Source organism: Podarcis gaigeae (genome assembly GCF_964106915.1).
Source record: "Podarcis gaigeae genome assembly, chromosome: 3".
Lineage (NCBI taxonomy): Eukaryota > Metazoa > Chordata > Lepidosauria > Squamata > Lacertidae > Podarcis > Podarcis gaigeae.
Window position 1 is genome coordinate 13,476,560 of NC_139680.1, and position 14,355 is coordinate 13,490,914.

A 14,355-nucleotide genomic window follows, 5' to 3' on the forward strand; every position below is an offset into this window, starting at 1 on the left:
GGCTTTAAAGAACAGCACCAACACTTTGAATTGTGCTCGAAAATGTACTGGGAGCCAATGTAGATCTTTCAGGACCGGTGTTATATGGTCTTGGTGGCCACTCCCAGTCACCAGTGTAGCTGCCGCATTCTGGATTAGTTGTAGTTTCTGGGTCACCTTCAAAGGTAGCCCCACGTAGAGCGCACTGCAGTAGTCCAAGCGGGAGATAACTAGAGCATGCACCACTCCGGCAAGATAGTCTGTGGGCGGGCAGGGTCTCAGCTGGCGTACCAGATGGAGCTGGTAGACCGCTGCCCTGGACACAGAATTGACCTTTTGCATGCCTGCCCCCATATCCCACTTTTAAATACCCCATCTTGGAAGAGGCTTTGAAAGTCTCCCTGGACTGCCCCCACGCCCCCGATTTTAATCTGCAGCGTTTCTCATGTGTGTTTTAAATCTCAGCATGAATGCATAGAATCCATAATTTTATGTTTTCATGTGTTCAGGTCTCATGTCAAGTGATGGGTTTTGCCGGTACTTGATGTCCGATGAGAATGCCCCTGTCTTCCTGGACCGTCTAGAACTATACCAAGAAATGGAACAACCCTTGGCTCACTACTTCATTAGCTCCTCCCACAACACGTATCTCACTGGAAGGCAGTTTGGTGGGAAATCATCTGTGGAGATGTATAGACAAGTCCTCTTAGCTGGATGCAGGTTGGACATTCACATTGGTGGTTTAAATGAATATATATTTTTTGTATATAATTTTTATTAAGTTTTCTGTTTTACAGTTTAAGATAGTAATTTTACATAAGATATCAATGACTTGACTTCTTCTCTTTCCATGGTTCATTTTGCATATCATAAATCCCTTCATATTTTACACAAACTATACCGTTCAGTATTCCATTATTGCATCCATCCAAACCTATTTACACCGTTTAATTTATCTCAAGGCTGCCATCGTTTTCAGCTGTACACAATTATTCAAATGAATATTTTAGAGAGATGCTATACTATAAAAACTAGTTAAATGCATCCGATTTGCTACTCCATGTGACTCAGTATATTGCATGTCTGAGACACAAATATACATATACAACAAAGTGATTTAAATATTGAAAGGAATATTTCACTCTTTGGAGAACTTGTGGAAATTTTCAGTCATGCCTTTAAATAAATGACACGATGAGCAAAGTAGAGTTTGGTTTTGCCATCTGACTGCATTTGCTTTTGACTGCAGCAAAGGAAAATGTTAATTACCGTATTTTTTGCTCTATAGGATGCACCAGACCATAAGAGGCACCTAGTTTTTGGAGGAGGAAAACAAGAAAAAAAAAATTCTGAATCTCAGAAGCCAGAACAGCAAGAGGGAGCACTGCACAGCGAAAGCAGCAATCCCTCTTGCTGTTCTGGCTTCTGTGATAGCTGCACAGCCTGCATTCACTCCATAAGATGCACACACATTTCCCCTTACTTTTTAGGAGGGAAAAAGTGAGTCTTATAGAGCAAAAAATACGGTATATCGGAGCCACCTGCATTTGAGAGCTATTTTGTTATACTGTATCTAAATTAATCTGCATTCACATTTATTTATATAATTCTTATTTGAATTCGTTGCAGAGAGGCTGATTTTATTTCGATTTGATAGAATTTAGATCCCACCCTTAACCACATGTACACTCACTGTGCATGTCCAATATCTGAGAACAATGTCTCCTTCATGTGCCACATGCAAGAAGGGACTCCATAAGCAGGAGGGGAGTGGGGCCATTGTACCAAAGTCACACCACTTGTGTACACACAACCAGACTCCAGCATGCAGGTGCTCCTCACAATCATAGCATTCAATGGTCAGTTCAAATCAAGGTTAAAAAAAAGGTCAAAATATTGAATCCTGTTCTCTCATATGGCTTATGCACATATAGAATGCATTTCAAAGTAGCTACTGTTGTCGCTATGGCAGATAGCTTGAAAGGAATTCCGTTGCTTTAGCAACGGAAAGGGGATTCAGTACTTATTTCTCACTGGTTTGCAGGTGTGTCGAACTCGATTGCTGGGATGGCAAAGGTGAAGACCAGGAACCGATAATAACACACGGAAAGGCAATGTGTACAGACATTCTTTTCAAGGTAAACATCACCTGTAATGAATTTTAAAAGTCCAAACCACAGGTCAGTTCGTACAATAATTTTCTTGGTTTGCCAGGAATTCAGTTGCAAGTTGTGTAAACTCCTTCTAATGTGTAATGTTGCAGTTTTGCTCAAGTATGGAAAGAGCATATACCTGTTATACTATAGCTTGCTTATGATTGACCACTAAAATGCTTCCGTGCAGCAGCATTCATTTGAATCCTTCCATGCTTCATGGAGAACAATTTATTCTGGCTCTGTTGGGCTTTATAATTATCCTTTCTTATCATTGCAAAGGGAATGGGCATGATTTATGTTGAGCAAGGTCCTGCAGGTATCAATAGATTGCATAGAGTGGTCTGCATAGATCAAAGCATTAGTGAAGATGCATCATTTATTGACACAGTTAGCTTCCTTCAGCTACAGGGAGAACTTTGAGGAACCTGCTCTTCAGTTTAATTCAGTGTTTCCCAAACTTGGGTCTCCAGCTGTTTGGGGGCTACAACTCCCATCATCCTTAACCACTGGTCTTGCTAGCTAGGGATGAGTTGTAGTCCAAAAACAGCTGGAGACCCAAGTCTGGGAAATTTTATTGAACAAGTCAACACTGAAAAGATCAGTGTGAAGCTATTTTAGCATCTGTTTGGGGTTTTCTTAAAACACAGCATCTTTCCAATTTCTTTATTATGTTCCTGATTGCAATTGAATTGGTTTTCTCACATGTAACTTTTTTTGCTCATTTAAAGGATGTGATTCAAGCCATTAAGGAAACAGCATTTGTAACATCTGATTATCCTGTCATCCTGTCCTTTGAAAATCACTGCAGGTACATATTTTATGAAGGATTATTCCTCTTGCATATTTCCATGATGAACTGAGAGATAAATTGTGGCAAAGTTTAAAGTAGGGCAACTGTTGTACATGACAGCTTTTTAAGGCAATGGGCTTAAGTTTAATTCAAGATCACATTGAGTACAGCACTTGCTTTAATTACAGATAGAAGTCACATTTGCCTTTTTGGGGTTTTAAACTGTGACATAATAGCTCTAATACACTTGGAAGCCACTTTCATATAATCATTTTAAATCAATTTTCCAATTGTATTTGGTTTTGTGCTAATCTTTTATTCATGGTTAATGTATTTTGCTCTAATAACTTTCAGTTGTGGAATAAGCTGACAGAAAGAGAGAGGGGAAAAAAGAATAGTCTCCATACTCTGTTGTATTTTGATTCATAACAGTGCTTCGTGTTTATATATATATATATATATATAAAACCCACTATATTGTTTCCCAGCAAATATCAACAATACAAAATGTCAAAATACTGTGAAGATCTGTTTGGAGACCTTCTATTAAAGCAGCCGCTGGAAACTCATCCAGTAGGTACCTTCCAACTGTTTTCTTTACATCTTCTTGTAAAAATCAATGAAAACTTTGGTGACAAGAGTTACGTACAGTGGTACCTCCGGTTGCGCACGGGATCCATTCTGGAGCTCCAGTCGGATCCTGAGGTGTGCATATCCGGAAGTGCCGCTTCTGTACATGCAGCGAAATCTGGAAAAATACTTCTGGGTTTGCTGCGCACATATCCTGAAGGATACGTAACCAAAGGTGAACCTAAGTAGAGGTACCAGTGTGGTGGTGTGGTTAAGAGCAGTAGACTCGTAATCTGGGGAACCGGGTTCACTTCCCCACTCCTCCACATGCAGCTACTGGGTGACCTTGGGCTAGTCACACTTCTCTGACGTCTCCCAGCCCCACTCACCTCACAGAGTGTTTGTTGTGGGAGAGGAAGGGAAAGGAGAATGTTAGCCGCTTTGAGACTCCTTTGGGGAGTGATAAAGCGGGATATCAAATCAAAAACTCTTCTTCTTCTACGACTGTATATCCATAGATCTCTGGGTTTGAAGGGTGTCCATAATGAAGTGCCCTGAGAATATCTATTAATCCTGTTGACTTTTCTGCCCTAATATATTAGCATACTCCTGCCTTCCTGTGATGCACTCTTTTAGCTAGATGACATGCTTCAGGTGGCTATCTGCCTCCATCTATTTTCTTTTGTCGGCATCTTATCTTTGGTATTTGTTCCTCCTAGATATTCGTAAGAGCCTAGCCATCCCTCCACAAGAATATAGGAAACCTTTTTGTATATCAGGACATATTTATGACCGTTCCCTTTTAGGAAGCATCTTAAGACATAATATTTTTTTGCTCTATAAGACTCACTTTTTCCCTCCTAAAAAGTAAGGGGAAATGTGTGTGCGTCTTATGGAGCGAATGCAGGGTCCGCAGCTATCCCAGAAGCCAGATCAGCAAGAGGGATTGCTGCTTTCACTGTGCAGCGATCCCTCTTGCTGTTCTGGCTTCTGAGATTCAGAATATTTTTTTTTTCTTGTTTTCCTCCTCTAAAAACTAGGTGCGTCTTGTGGTCTGGTGCATCTTATAGAGCGAAAAATACGGTATATCTCTTTTCCCAAGGCTTTTGTCCAATTAAAGCTGCAGTCCTATATCTACTTACCTAAGAGTAAGTTCAATTAAAGGGACTTGCTTCTCAATAGACACATACAGGATTGTACTGTAACCGAGTTATTTAATTCACTTTGTCTCTTTCTGTTTGTCTTAATTTTTCCCTTAGCATCGTCTTTCCCTCCTGTGTGTGTGTGTTTAGATTTTAAGGCTGCAGGCAGGTTCTGTGCAGTTTTTGCCAATACGAATTGTAAATGTTTGTGCTCTTTTCCTAATTATGCCTCTTTTCTTGGTTGCAGCTCGAACCAGGAAGACCCCTGCCTTCCCCCAATGATCTCAAAAGAAAAATCCTGATTAAAAACAAAAGGTTGAAAACTGAAGTGGAAAAAAGTAAGTAAAGTGCTATTGAAAGTACTGAAGAGTAAGCTTCACAAGAACACCAGCATTGTAGTCTCCTGCCTAAATTGTCTAAGAGTTACCTTTAGTATTTTCTCACAATGCAGAGTACTAACTACTATATGATCACGGCCACCTTTAGTATTTTCTCAACCCGAAATAGACTTTCTGTTTTACTGTTCTGTTGTTTTTCATGAAGCACTGCAGTAACAGTCTCTTCAAAAAGCAGGGTTTTTCCAGCTGTTTTTAGACTACAACTCCTTTCATCTCTAGCTAGCTAGCAGGACCAGAGGTCAGGGATAATGGGAAGTGTAGTCCAAAAACAAGTTTGGGAAACCCTGTTCTAAAGCATTGCTGAATTGCTATGTCGTCATAGTGCTTTTTTCCTTTTCAATGTACCTTATGCTTTTACAAAATATCTCTTTTTTGCATAAAGGATAGTTCTTTAGTTATTAGTCTCAATGGGGTGGTGAATTTCATTTTGGGTCGCCGCGGGACGCAACCTGAAAAGAATTAACTCAAAGTGTCTTTAACCCGAGGTATGACTGTATTTTTATTTACGAAATATATTTTGCCTTTCTGTGTGTATGTGTGTGTGCGCCTGTTTGTTTTAAATAGAACAGCTTGAAACGTTGAAAAGTATGATGGAAGCTGGTGAAACGGCTGCTCCTGTTAGCATCTTGGAAGATGACAATGAAGAAGAGATAGAAAGTGGTAAGGTGGCTCTCAAAACCACTCTCCTTTCAGCTCCTCTAACTGATTATTATGATAGCTTGGCTGATAAACCATTTGAAAGGTATAGCCTTAGATGACACCTTTAATCTTCTACCACCCACTAACACATCTTTCTTGATGGTAAAATTTCCTTACCGCCCACCAGTGCTCGGTGGAAGGAGAATTCAGCTTGTGCTGTAGAACCCCCTACTGCCCACCTAGAATCCTGAAACACCCACTAGTGGGTGGTAGGGACCAGATTGACAACCCCTGCTTTAAGCAAACATTCACTTCCAGCATAAATGTCCTTAGTTTTATATTTGAGCTCTGGATTCCAAAGATATGTGCAAGAAGTCCAGGGAGTTCATAAAAACATCACTCATGGACTGATAATATGGTGGACTGATCCTACGGTGGTCAACAGGCCTGGATGAACAGAGCAGATAATGGGAATTGTCACCTCACTAGGGGAAGAATTACCAGGCATAGGGTACCTTTATCTATGTAGATGTGAAGCCATACAGTAGTTTAACTACAGTGGTACCTTGGTTCTTGAACGGAATCCGTTCCGGAAGTCCGTTTGACTTCCAAAATATTCAAAAACCAAGGCACGATTTCCACTTGACTGCAGGAACTTCCTGCACTCAAGTAGAAGCCACGTCAGACATTCGGCTTCCGAAAAATGTTTGAAAACCGGAACACTTACATCCGGGTTTTTGGCGTTCAGGAGCTGATTTGTTTGGCAACTAAGCCCATAGCTGTCAACTTACAGATTTGAAAATAAGGGACCAGCAGCCTTAAAAATAAGGGATCAGCAGCCAAAATAAGGGATTTTCCAATGAGCACAGTAATGTTCAACTTCTGAGCCCCTCCGAGCCAAAGGCAGAAAGCCCAGCCAGCAGCCAAACGAAGCCTCAAGCGGTGGTTCCCACAGCGCAGCAACCCGGCAAAGGGGATGCAGCAAGGAAAACCACCGTCACCTCTCCGCTGGGAAGCGCTGAGCAAAGGCGAGTCCCCAGGCAATGCGGCCGGGCACAAGGCATGCAAGCTCCATCCCCCAGTCATTCTTAGACTTCTTATTGGGTGAGCAACGCAGCCAAGCAACACAGTTGGAGCCTCCCTCCTCCCTGGCCGGCAGGGAGGGAGGGAGAGGAGCTGCTTCCTTTGAAACCTGGGAAATTTAAGGGACATCATCAATAAGGGACAGCAGTGGGACACGACACTGGGATAAGGGACTTTTCCACCAAAGAAGGGACGGTTGACAGCTATGACTAAGCCATTCGAGAACCAAGGTTCTACTGTATTGCAGAGCTGTAGTTCCTGAAATGTAACTTTCTTTTAGAAAACTAGTAAAGCTTCTTAGATGCTTTCATATTGCTTTTTTAAAGCCTCTGCTTTATTTTTGGCTCTTTTGGCATTTTAGTCGTCGTTGTCTTTCAGTGTTTTCTGCTTGCGTTTTTGTGTAGCTGACCAGGAAGAAGAAGCCCACCCAGAATACAAATTTGGAAGTGAGCTGTCTGCAGACGACTTGAGCCAAAAAGAATCAGTGGCCAACAATGTGAAAAAGGTGGGATAGCTTTTCTCGCATACGTTTTAATTGGACAACTTCTCCTTTGTTGACATGTCCAGGAGCATGGGGTCATGGTGCTTATTAATTGTAGGTAGAAAGAACATACGATTTTGGTCAAAGTCACAAAGAAAGGGCCTGACTCTATTCCTTGCTGAAAGTCTATAAACTTCTTTTATTTGCCTGTATGGTTCCTGCTGAATGCTTCCAATGGTAAGGTAAAGGTAAAGGGACCCCTGACTATTAGGTCCAGTTGTGGCCGGCTCTGGGGTTGTGGTGCTCATCTCGCTTTATTGGCCAAGTAAATACAGCTTCCGGGTCATGTGGCCAGCATGACTAAGCCGCTTCTGGCAAACCAGAGCAGCGCACGGAAACACCGTTTACCTTCCCGCCGGAGTGGTACCTATTTATCTACTTGCACTTGACGTGCTTTCGAACTGCTAGGTGAACAGGAGCAGGGACCGAGCAACAGGAGCTCACCCCGTCACGGGGATTCGAACCACCGACCTCCTGATCGGCAAGTCCTAGGCTCTGTGGTTTAACCCACAGCGCCACCCGCATCCCAATGGTAAATCATTGCTAATATGAACAAGAACAAATTATAGGTCTGAAGAGTAACAGGAAGTGCACATCTGAAGGGGTCAGTATGAAATGATACCAGTCGATTGTGAGAACAGACTGAAAAGGGAGACATTACTCTAATTGTTCCTATTTGGTATTCTTCTGCCCCAAGTACCAAATCACTCTTTTTTAAAAAGCACAAAGCACCAGGACAGCAGACACATCAAAACTGTGCATGTCCAAGGGAAAGATTCAAATTTGAACTATTTTGCGGCTGTTGTTATTGCAGCGCTTTCCTTCTTACCCAACCTATCTTCTAACCTTGATCCAGGCATCTGCACCAATAGAAGCCCTCTTTCTGTGCCAAAAACTTAAAAAAAAACCCAATTATTTAGTTTTTCAGATTTTAGAAATTTACAAACAATAATCCAACAACCAACATAAAAAGAGAATTCCAAAGAATCTCCTCCCCTTTGTGGGTCCTAATATTAACTTTTTTCTCCTGCATCTTTTTTATTAATCCAAATCTTTTAAATCTCCATTATACTCAAAATTCAACATTGAACAACAAGTGTTATTCCAATCCTACTAATGATTTTAATTGCTTGCAATGGTTTTTAAGATAAATTATATATTTCCCCCATTCCTTATTAAACTTTTGGTCTTCCTGGCCTCTGATTCTTCCAGTCATTTTTGCCAATTCAGCGTAGTCCATCAACTTAATCTACCATTCTTCTCTGGTCGGGACTTTTATCTTCTTTCCATCTCTGCGCTATTAACATCTCTGCAGCCGTGGTTGCATACAGAAAGAGTCTTTTCTGATCCGTTTGAATTTTGACCCCTGGAATTCCTAAAAGAAAAGCTTCAGGGTTGTTTTTTTTTAGAAAAAAGTTATTTTAAACATTTTTTCAGTTCATTGTATATCATCTCCCAGAATTCTTTTACTACCTTACATGTCCACCACATATGATAGAAGGTGCCTTCTTTTCCCTTACATTTCCAGCATGTATTGACCTTGTTTTGTACATTTTAAGGTAGTTTAAAGGTAAAGGGACCCCTGACCGTTAGGTTCAGTTGCAGACGACTCTGGGGTTGCGGCACTCATCTCGCTTTATTGGCCGAGGGAGCCGGCGTACAGCTTCCGGGTCATGTGGCCAGCATGACTAAGCCGCTTCTGGTGAACCAGAGCAGCGCATGGAAACGCCGTTTACCTTCCTGCCAGAGCAGTACCTATTTATCTACTTGCACTTTGATGTGCTTTCAAAATGCTAGGATGTTAAATACCAATGATACATCATTTTCATACAATTTTCTTTCAACGTATAACATGCTGTGAACTTCAAATCCCTGTTCCATAGCTTATCCCATGCTGTAAATTGCATATTATATCCAAAATCCCTCGCTTAGTGTATCATAACTGATTTAACCTGTTCATCTTTTGTATGCCATTGTAATACTAATTAATACATTTTTAAAGCAATTTAGTCTTGTTTATTAACAGCTCTTTTTCAAATTTAGAGGTTTCATTAAGAAAATCTTTTTTTGTGCCTCTTAAATATATCATTTGGTTGATGGTATTGTAACCAATCAGTTAATAATTCCTCTTATGTCCTCAAACTTCTTTAATTTTAGTTGATCTTCTACTTCTATCAACAGTTCTTTGTATGTTACCCAGTCATTTCTCATATTCAATTTTTAAAAGATATTGCTTCCAGTGGGAAAAGTCACCATGCTGTTTTTTGTTCTAATTTTTTTTAAAATATATTTTCCCAATACTTCATAAACCGATTTTCTTACTACATGATTTAGGAAAGCTCTATGTACTTTAATCTTCTCGTACCACAAATAGGCATGCCAACCACATCTATTGTCATGACCTTCAAAGTCTAAAACATCAGTATTTTTTAATAATATCCATTCCCTTAGCCAGCATAAGCAGGATGCTTCATAATATAATCTTAAATATGGCAGAGAGAATCCCCTTCTATCTTTAGAATCTATCAACCATTTATCTTTTATTCTTGGATTTCCCCCCTGCCAGATAAATCTAATAATATCTTTTTGCTACTTTCTGAAGTCTCCTGCGTTGCTGATCAATGGTATTGACTGGAATAAAAACATTTTTGGCAGTACATTCATTTTGATTACCAATATTCTTCCCAAGAATGATAACTTTTTAAAGTCTCTGGAATAGAATTTGCTAATCGAGAAATGATAATACCCTATGTGCTTTCTCTTTGCCTCCTCTGGGTATCCACATTGCATCTAACTCCTCATAGACTAGGGTGAAGGTAGTTACTTAATGAACCAAGTGACCACTTAGTGGGCTGTCCTGGATTGTGATCTGGATTGGCTTCTTTGCTCCTCCAATAATCAACTATCCAATGGATATTAGCCATTGTTTTGGATCTTAGTCACTGTTTTTCAGGATTAGGGGCAGAATTGCAGGTTTCTGTCTGATAGATTTATCCAGAATGTGCTTCAAACAGCTGTAGAATCTGTTTGGTCAGATAAGAGCTTCAGTTCACTTTTGTTTCTTCCAACTGTTTCAATTACGTATCTGAACCCCCATCCAACACCCACCTTGGTACAGGGAGGCTTTCCTTCCCAACCTTGAGAACATTTTAAAATTAAACAGCACCCATGATTTGCACATGGATCCAACAGAAACGATGTATTGAATTTGTTCTTAACAATGCGTACTAACATTTCTGTTCCACTTTCCTCCTCCAGCGGAGATGCTTGACAGAGCTTATGGGATGTAATAAACAACAAAAGCAAATTGAATAAATAAATAAATGGCAATAATCAAATCTTTAAAATAACCAAGTAAATACAAAGCACACCTCCAGACTAAAAAAGGCACTAAAAACCCCCCTGCATGAAGCTATAATCAGTGGATAGCAACTGAATCAAAGGCTTGATGAAAAAGAAAAGTTTTCGGCCATAAGCGGAATTTAAATAAAGAAGGAGATGGCAGAAACTCTTGGGACAGGAAGTTCCACGTAAGGGGGGCTGCTGTAGAAAATGCCCCATTCCTCCATAAGACAATGGGGACAGCTGACATAGTTGGTGGTGCTGAAAGCAACTGTGAAGTCTAGCAGAGCTAACAGCATATACCCCCTTTTTCCAGCTCCCAGCATACAGTTAGAACTCCCCAAACCTGGTTTGAACTCATTTGGAAATGGGTCAATATGATCACTTTCATCCTGGAATTTTTGGAGCTGGGTCGACGCCGTATTGAAGAAATATGCCCAGTGCTTTCTCTTGCATCCTGCTTTCTCTGAGATATGAGTGTCATGCTGCAACTTCTTTGGATAATATATGTATTTTTTCCTTAGGCTGTGGACGATTCTGAACAAGAAAACAATAAAAAGGTGATCCTTGGGATATTTTATAGCTTTCCAACTTTTTTATTTCTCTGCATCTAACAAAGCTGCTTTGTAGAATGCATTCTTTAACTTCCTGCATTATTTAACTATTCTCTTTATTTAGCTATTCCTCAGGAATAGTTTCTGATTTTGATGGTGGCTCTTTCCTTGTAGTGCATAGCAAACTCAGTTCTCTGGTAGGATAGTTGAATGCTGGACTGCCTGCATGTTTCCTCTATCTTAGCTTAATGCAGATGTTTACATAGCTCATTGGAGAGCGATAAATCACTCTTGCTTCTTTCTCATCTCTTCATATCCTCCTCTGGCTTTCTCTTCCTTTTTATTTGGGGGGGTTGCATGTTAAACTTTCTTCTAGAAATGCTTCGCTTGAACCTCTTTTCCCCATTCCTCTTCTCCCCATTTCCCTACTATCAAGGTTCTTCTGATTCCTGGGCCTACCGAGTATTCAGCTTGCCCTGTCTTTTATGGGGTTTTCTGCTGTTTACGTAGCAGAGTTTGGTCTTGCAAAACGTTGAGGTCCTAAAGCAGCCTGCTATTATGCCATAACCATCAGTTTAGTTCAGTAAGAAAAGCCGTGGCGCAGCTTTTGCTCCTGTGTACCCCTGATTTTATTTCAAATGGGGATGCATACATTTGATGTCTGGTTTTCAGACAGCAGAAATATTAGATTCGAAAGCTTTCTTTGCATATTTTGCTTACTTGGAAGAAAATGGGCTTCTGAACAGACTTCAATGGACTTATATCTGTTCTGTCTATATTACCCTGCAGAAACACATTTTGTAGTCCTTTTCCTAACGTCGGGTACAAATTCTCCGTGCAGTTCATTTAATGGATCTTGGCTACTGAGAAGATATTCAGTGGCAAACTACAATCTGCTATGAAAATTACTCCAATTTATTGGAAGATGACGGTGTAATGGACATTATTGGGGATGGACTGGATCTCTGTGTGGGTGGGGTGGATGAAAAAGCATTTGCTGCTTGTTCTAACCTTAAAAACAGCCTGTATCTCAGGAGCTTATGAGATGAAAATAGCTGCTGAATCTAAGTGGTCACTTGTAATTAGTAATGTTTGGTAACAGGCAGCTTATGTAACAGTTCTGTGGTAACTGCGGTCAGTGGGGAGGGGAAGTGTCCTCTAAGAATTCTGCAGTTCCCAGATTGCTAAACAGACCAGTCTCTACTCAAACTCAAGCTGTTGATGGAGGCTTCAGTTTTCAACTGCTAATCAATAGTCAGTGAAATTGTTTTTTTATTTAAATTATTTTTTTTAAAAAAAAACCATTTATGAATCATAGAAATAATACTTATAATTATTGATTTGTGAGTGGTTTGCAAGAAATAAAACACAGAATTCCAAAGTTATTTCTTCCAGGTGCAGAAGCCCTCTTCCACTCAGAAGCATAGCTGTCAATGTTTTCCCTTTTTTAAAGGAAATTCCCTTATTCCGAATAGGATTCCTTGCAAGAAAAGGGAAAAGTTGACAGCTATGCTCAGAGGGCTGTTCTTCACCTCACCCTATAGCATTGCATGAGAAAAGTAAAAACTAAACCGCAGGGTTTCATTCTGTTTGTGCAAGCTCTTGAAGAAGTAAGAACACAAACTCTTCTGTAAAACCCTACCTGTTAGAGGTAGGCTGGTGCTGGAGGATGTTTTCCTTCTGTCCATGGTTCTTTGGATGACCCAATTAATGCATGCATGAGGCTTGAAGGTTGTGTATTGTTTTGAAACAGAGCTACTGGGCGTTTTCTGGGTGAGAGCTTCCTCAGATATGTAGGCAATCCCTTTTCCTCTCTACTTCTACTCCCTTGACCCCCATCAGGAATGCTATCACAGAAATGTAAAAAAGAAAGAAAGGTGACCATATTCTTTCATGGTTGGAGGAGAAAGAATCCCATGTTTTTTTCATGCCATCATACAGAAGGGTCACACCTTTCATGCAGCACTTAAGTGTAAGTGGCCTTCCTAACTCTTCTGACCAGACCATATAAGACCAGCACAAACAGCTGGGCCTGGGGAGCACTTAATGTCCCCAACGCCTATAGTTAGAATTCATGGGTTGCCATCGGATTTTATTTTGATCTTAATCTGATTTTAATCTGTATTTTAATTGCTTGTTTCACCTTATGTTTTTAACCTATTATATATTTTGATGTTAGCTGCCCTGAGCCTGGTCCTGGCCCGGAAGGGCGGGGTATAATTTTTTTTAAAAAAAATATTATTATTATTATTATTATTATTATTATTATTATTATTATTATACTCAGTGCTGCAATGGCACTCTTGAGAAAGTTTTCCTTTATTATTGCCTGTACAGTCATAACTCGGGTTGAAGTAGCTTCGGGATAAGTATTTTCGGGTTGTGCGCTATGGCGACCTAGAAGTAATGGAATGCGTTACTTCTGGGTTTCGCCGCTCGCACATGCGCAGACAGTCAAAATGACATCACACGCATGAGCAGAAGTGGCGAATCTGGGTTGCATTCGCTTCTGGATGCGAATGGAGCTCCGGAACGGATCCCGTTCGCATCCAGAGGACCCACTGTAGTTCTTGTTCTGATCAAGGCGTTTCACCATTTTTTCACCATCTGTCTTAGACAGAATGGCAGGCCAATCCCCTCCCACCCCCTTAGCAGCCCCCAAGGATGTGGGGACACAAAAAATAGAATCACAAAATTGTAGAGCTGGAAGGGAATCATCTAGGTCAACCCTCTGCAATGCAGGAATATGCAGCTGTCCCGCATGGGGATCAAACCTGCAACTTTGGCATTATCAGCGCCATGCTCTAACCAGCTGAGCTATCCAGCGGTCGGAGTTCCCCAACTGCCTTGTTTTTGCTGGCACACACAACTTTAAATAGTGCTGACCCTTCCCAGCTTTCAGGGTGGCACAATGCCAGGATACAGCTCTATTCCTTACTCCCTCCACATTCAAGCAGTTAAGAAATGGAGTCCATACACAGCCATAAAAACCACAAGCGCCAGCCCTTTGTTGACATCAGGGGAGGAGAATGAGGGTGTCTGCCAATGTCGAGGTGGCCATTTTGACACATGCAACTGTGGCATCATCTTTGTAGGTGGGTTTTAAATGTAGTGAAGAGCCCCACACAGAACAGAGATTGTTGTCATCACTCATATGACCA

General features: G+C 40.8%; 2 protein-coding genes across 14 annotated transcripts in view; one reads left to right on the top strand and one right to left on the bottom strand.

The window, feature by feature from the left end:
• PLCB4 (phospholipase C beta 4) overlaps positions 1 to 14,355 on the top strand; it is a 665,275-nt gene that overhangs the window by 148,450 nt on the left and 502,470 nt on the right. For 10 of the 13 annotated variants that reach the window (XR_014561903.1, XM_083730054.1, XM_083730046.1 and 7 more), the window contains 8 exons: positions 489 to 699; positions 2,024 to 2,117; positions 2,864 to 2,943; positions 3,414 to 3,498; positions 4,885 to 4,975; positions 5,600 to 5,695; positions 7,162 to 7,262; positions 11,165 to 11,200. Coding sequence is in view for 12 of the 13 variants with exons in the window: in XM_083730054.1 (XP_083586180.1) it covers positions 489 to 699; positions 2,024 to 2,117; positions 2,864 to 2,943; positions 3,414 to 3,498; positions 4,885 to 4,975; positions 5,600 to 5,695; positions 7,162 to 7,262; positions 11,165 to 11,200 (794 nt within the window). In the remaining variant the exon portion in view is untranslated. The remainder of the gene's footprint in view (positions 1 to 488; positions 700 to 2,023; positions 2,118 to 2,863; positions 2,944 to 3,413; positions 3,499 to 4,884; positions 4,976 to 5,599; positions 5,696 to 7,161; positions 7,263 to 11,164; positions 11,201 to 14,355) is intronic. The other 3 variants (XM_083730047.1, XM_083730055.1, XM_083730044.1) reach the window with 1 other exon arrangement.
• Positions 1 to 14,355, bottom strand: part of PAK5 (p21 (RAC1) activated kinase 5) — a 264,301-nt gene that overhangs the window by 48,942 nt on the left and 201,004 nt on the right. The gene's annotated exons all lie outside the window — the stretch shown is intronic.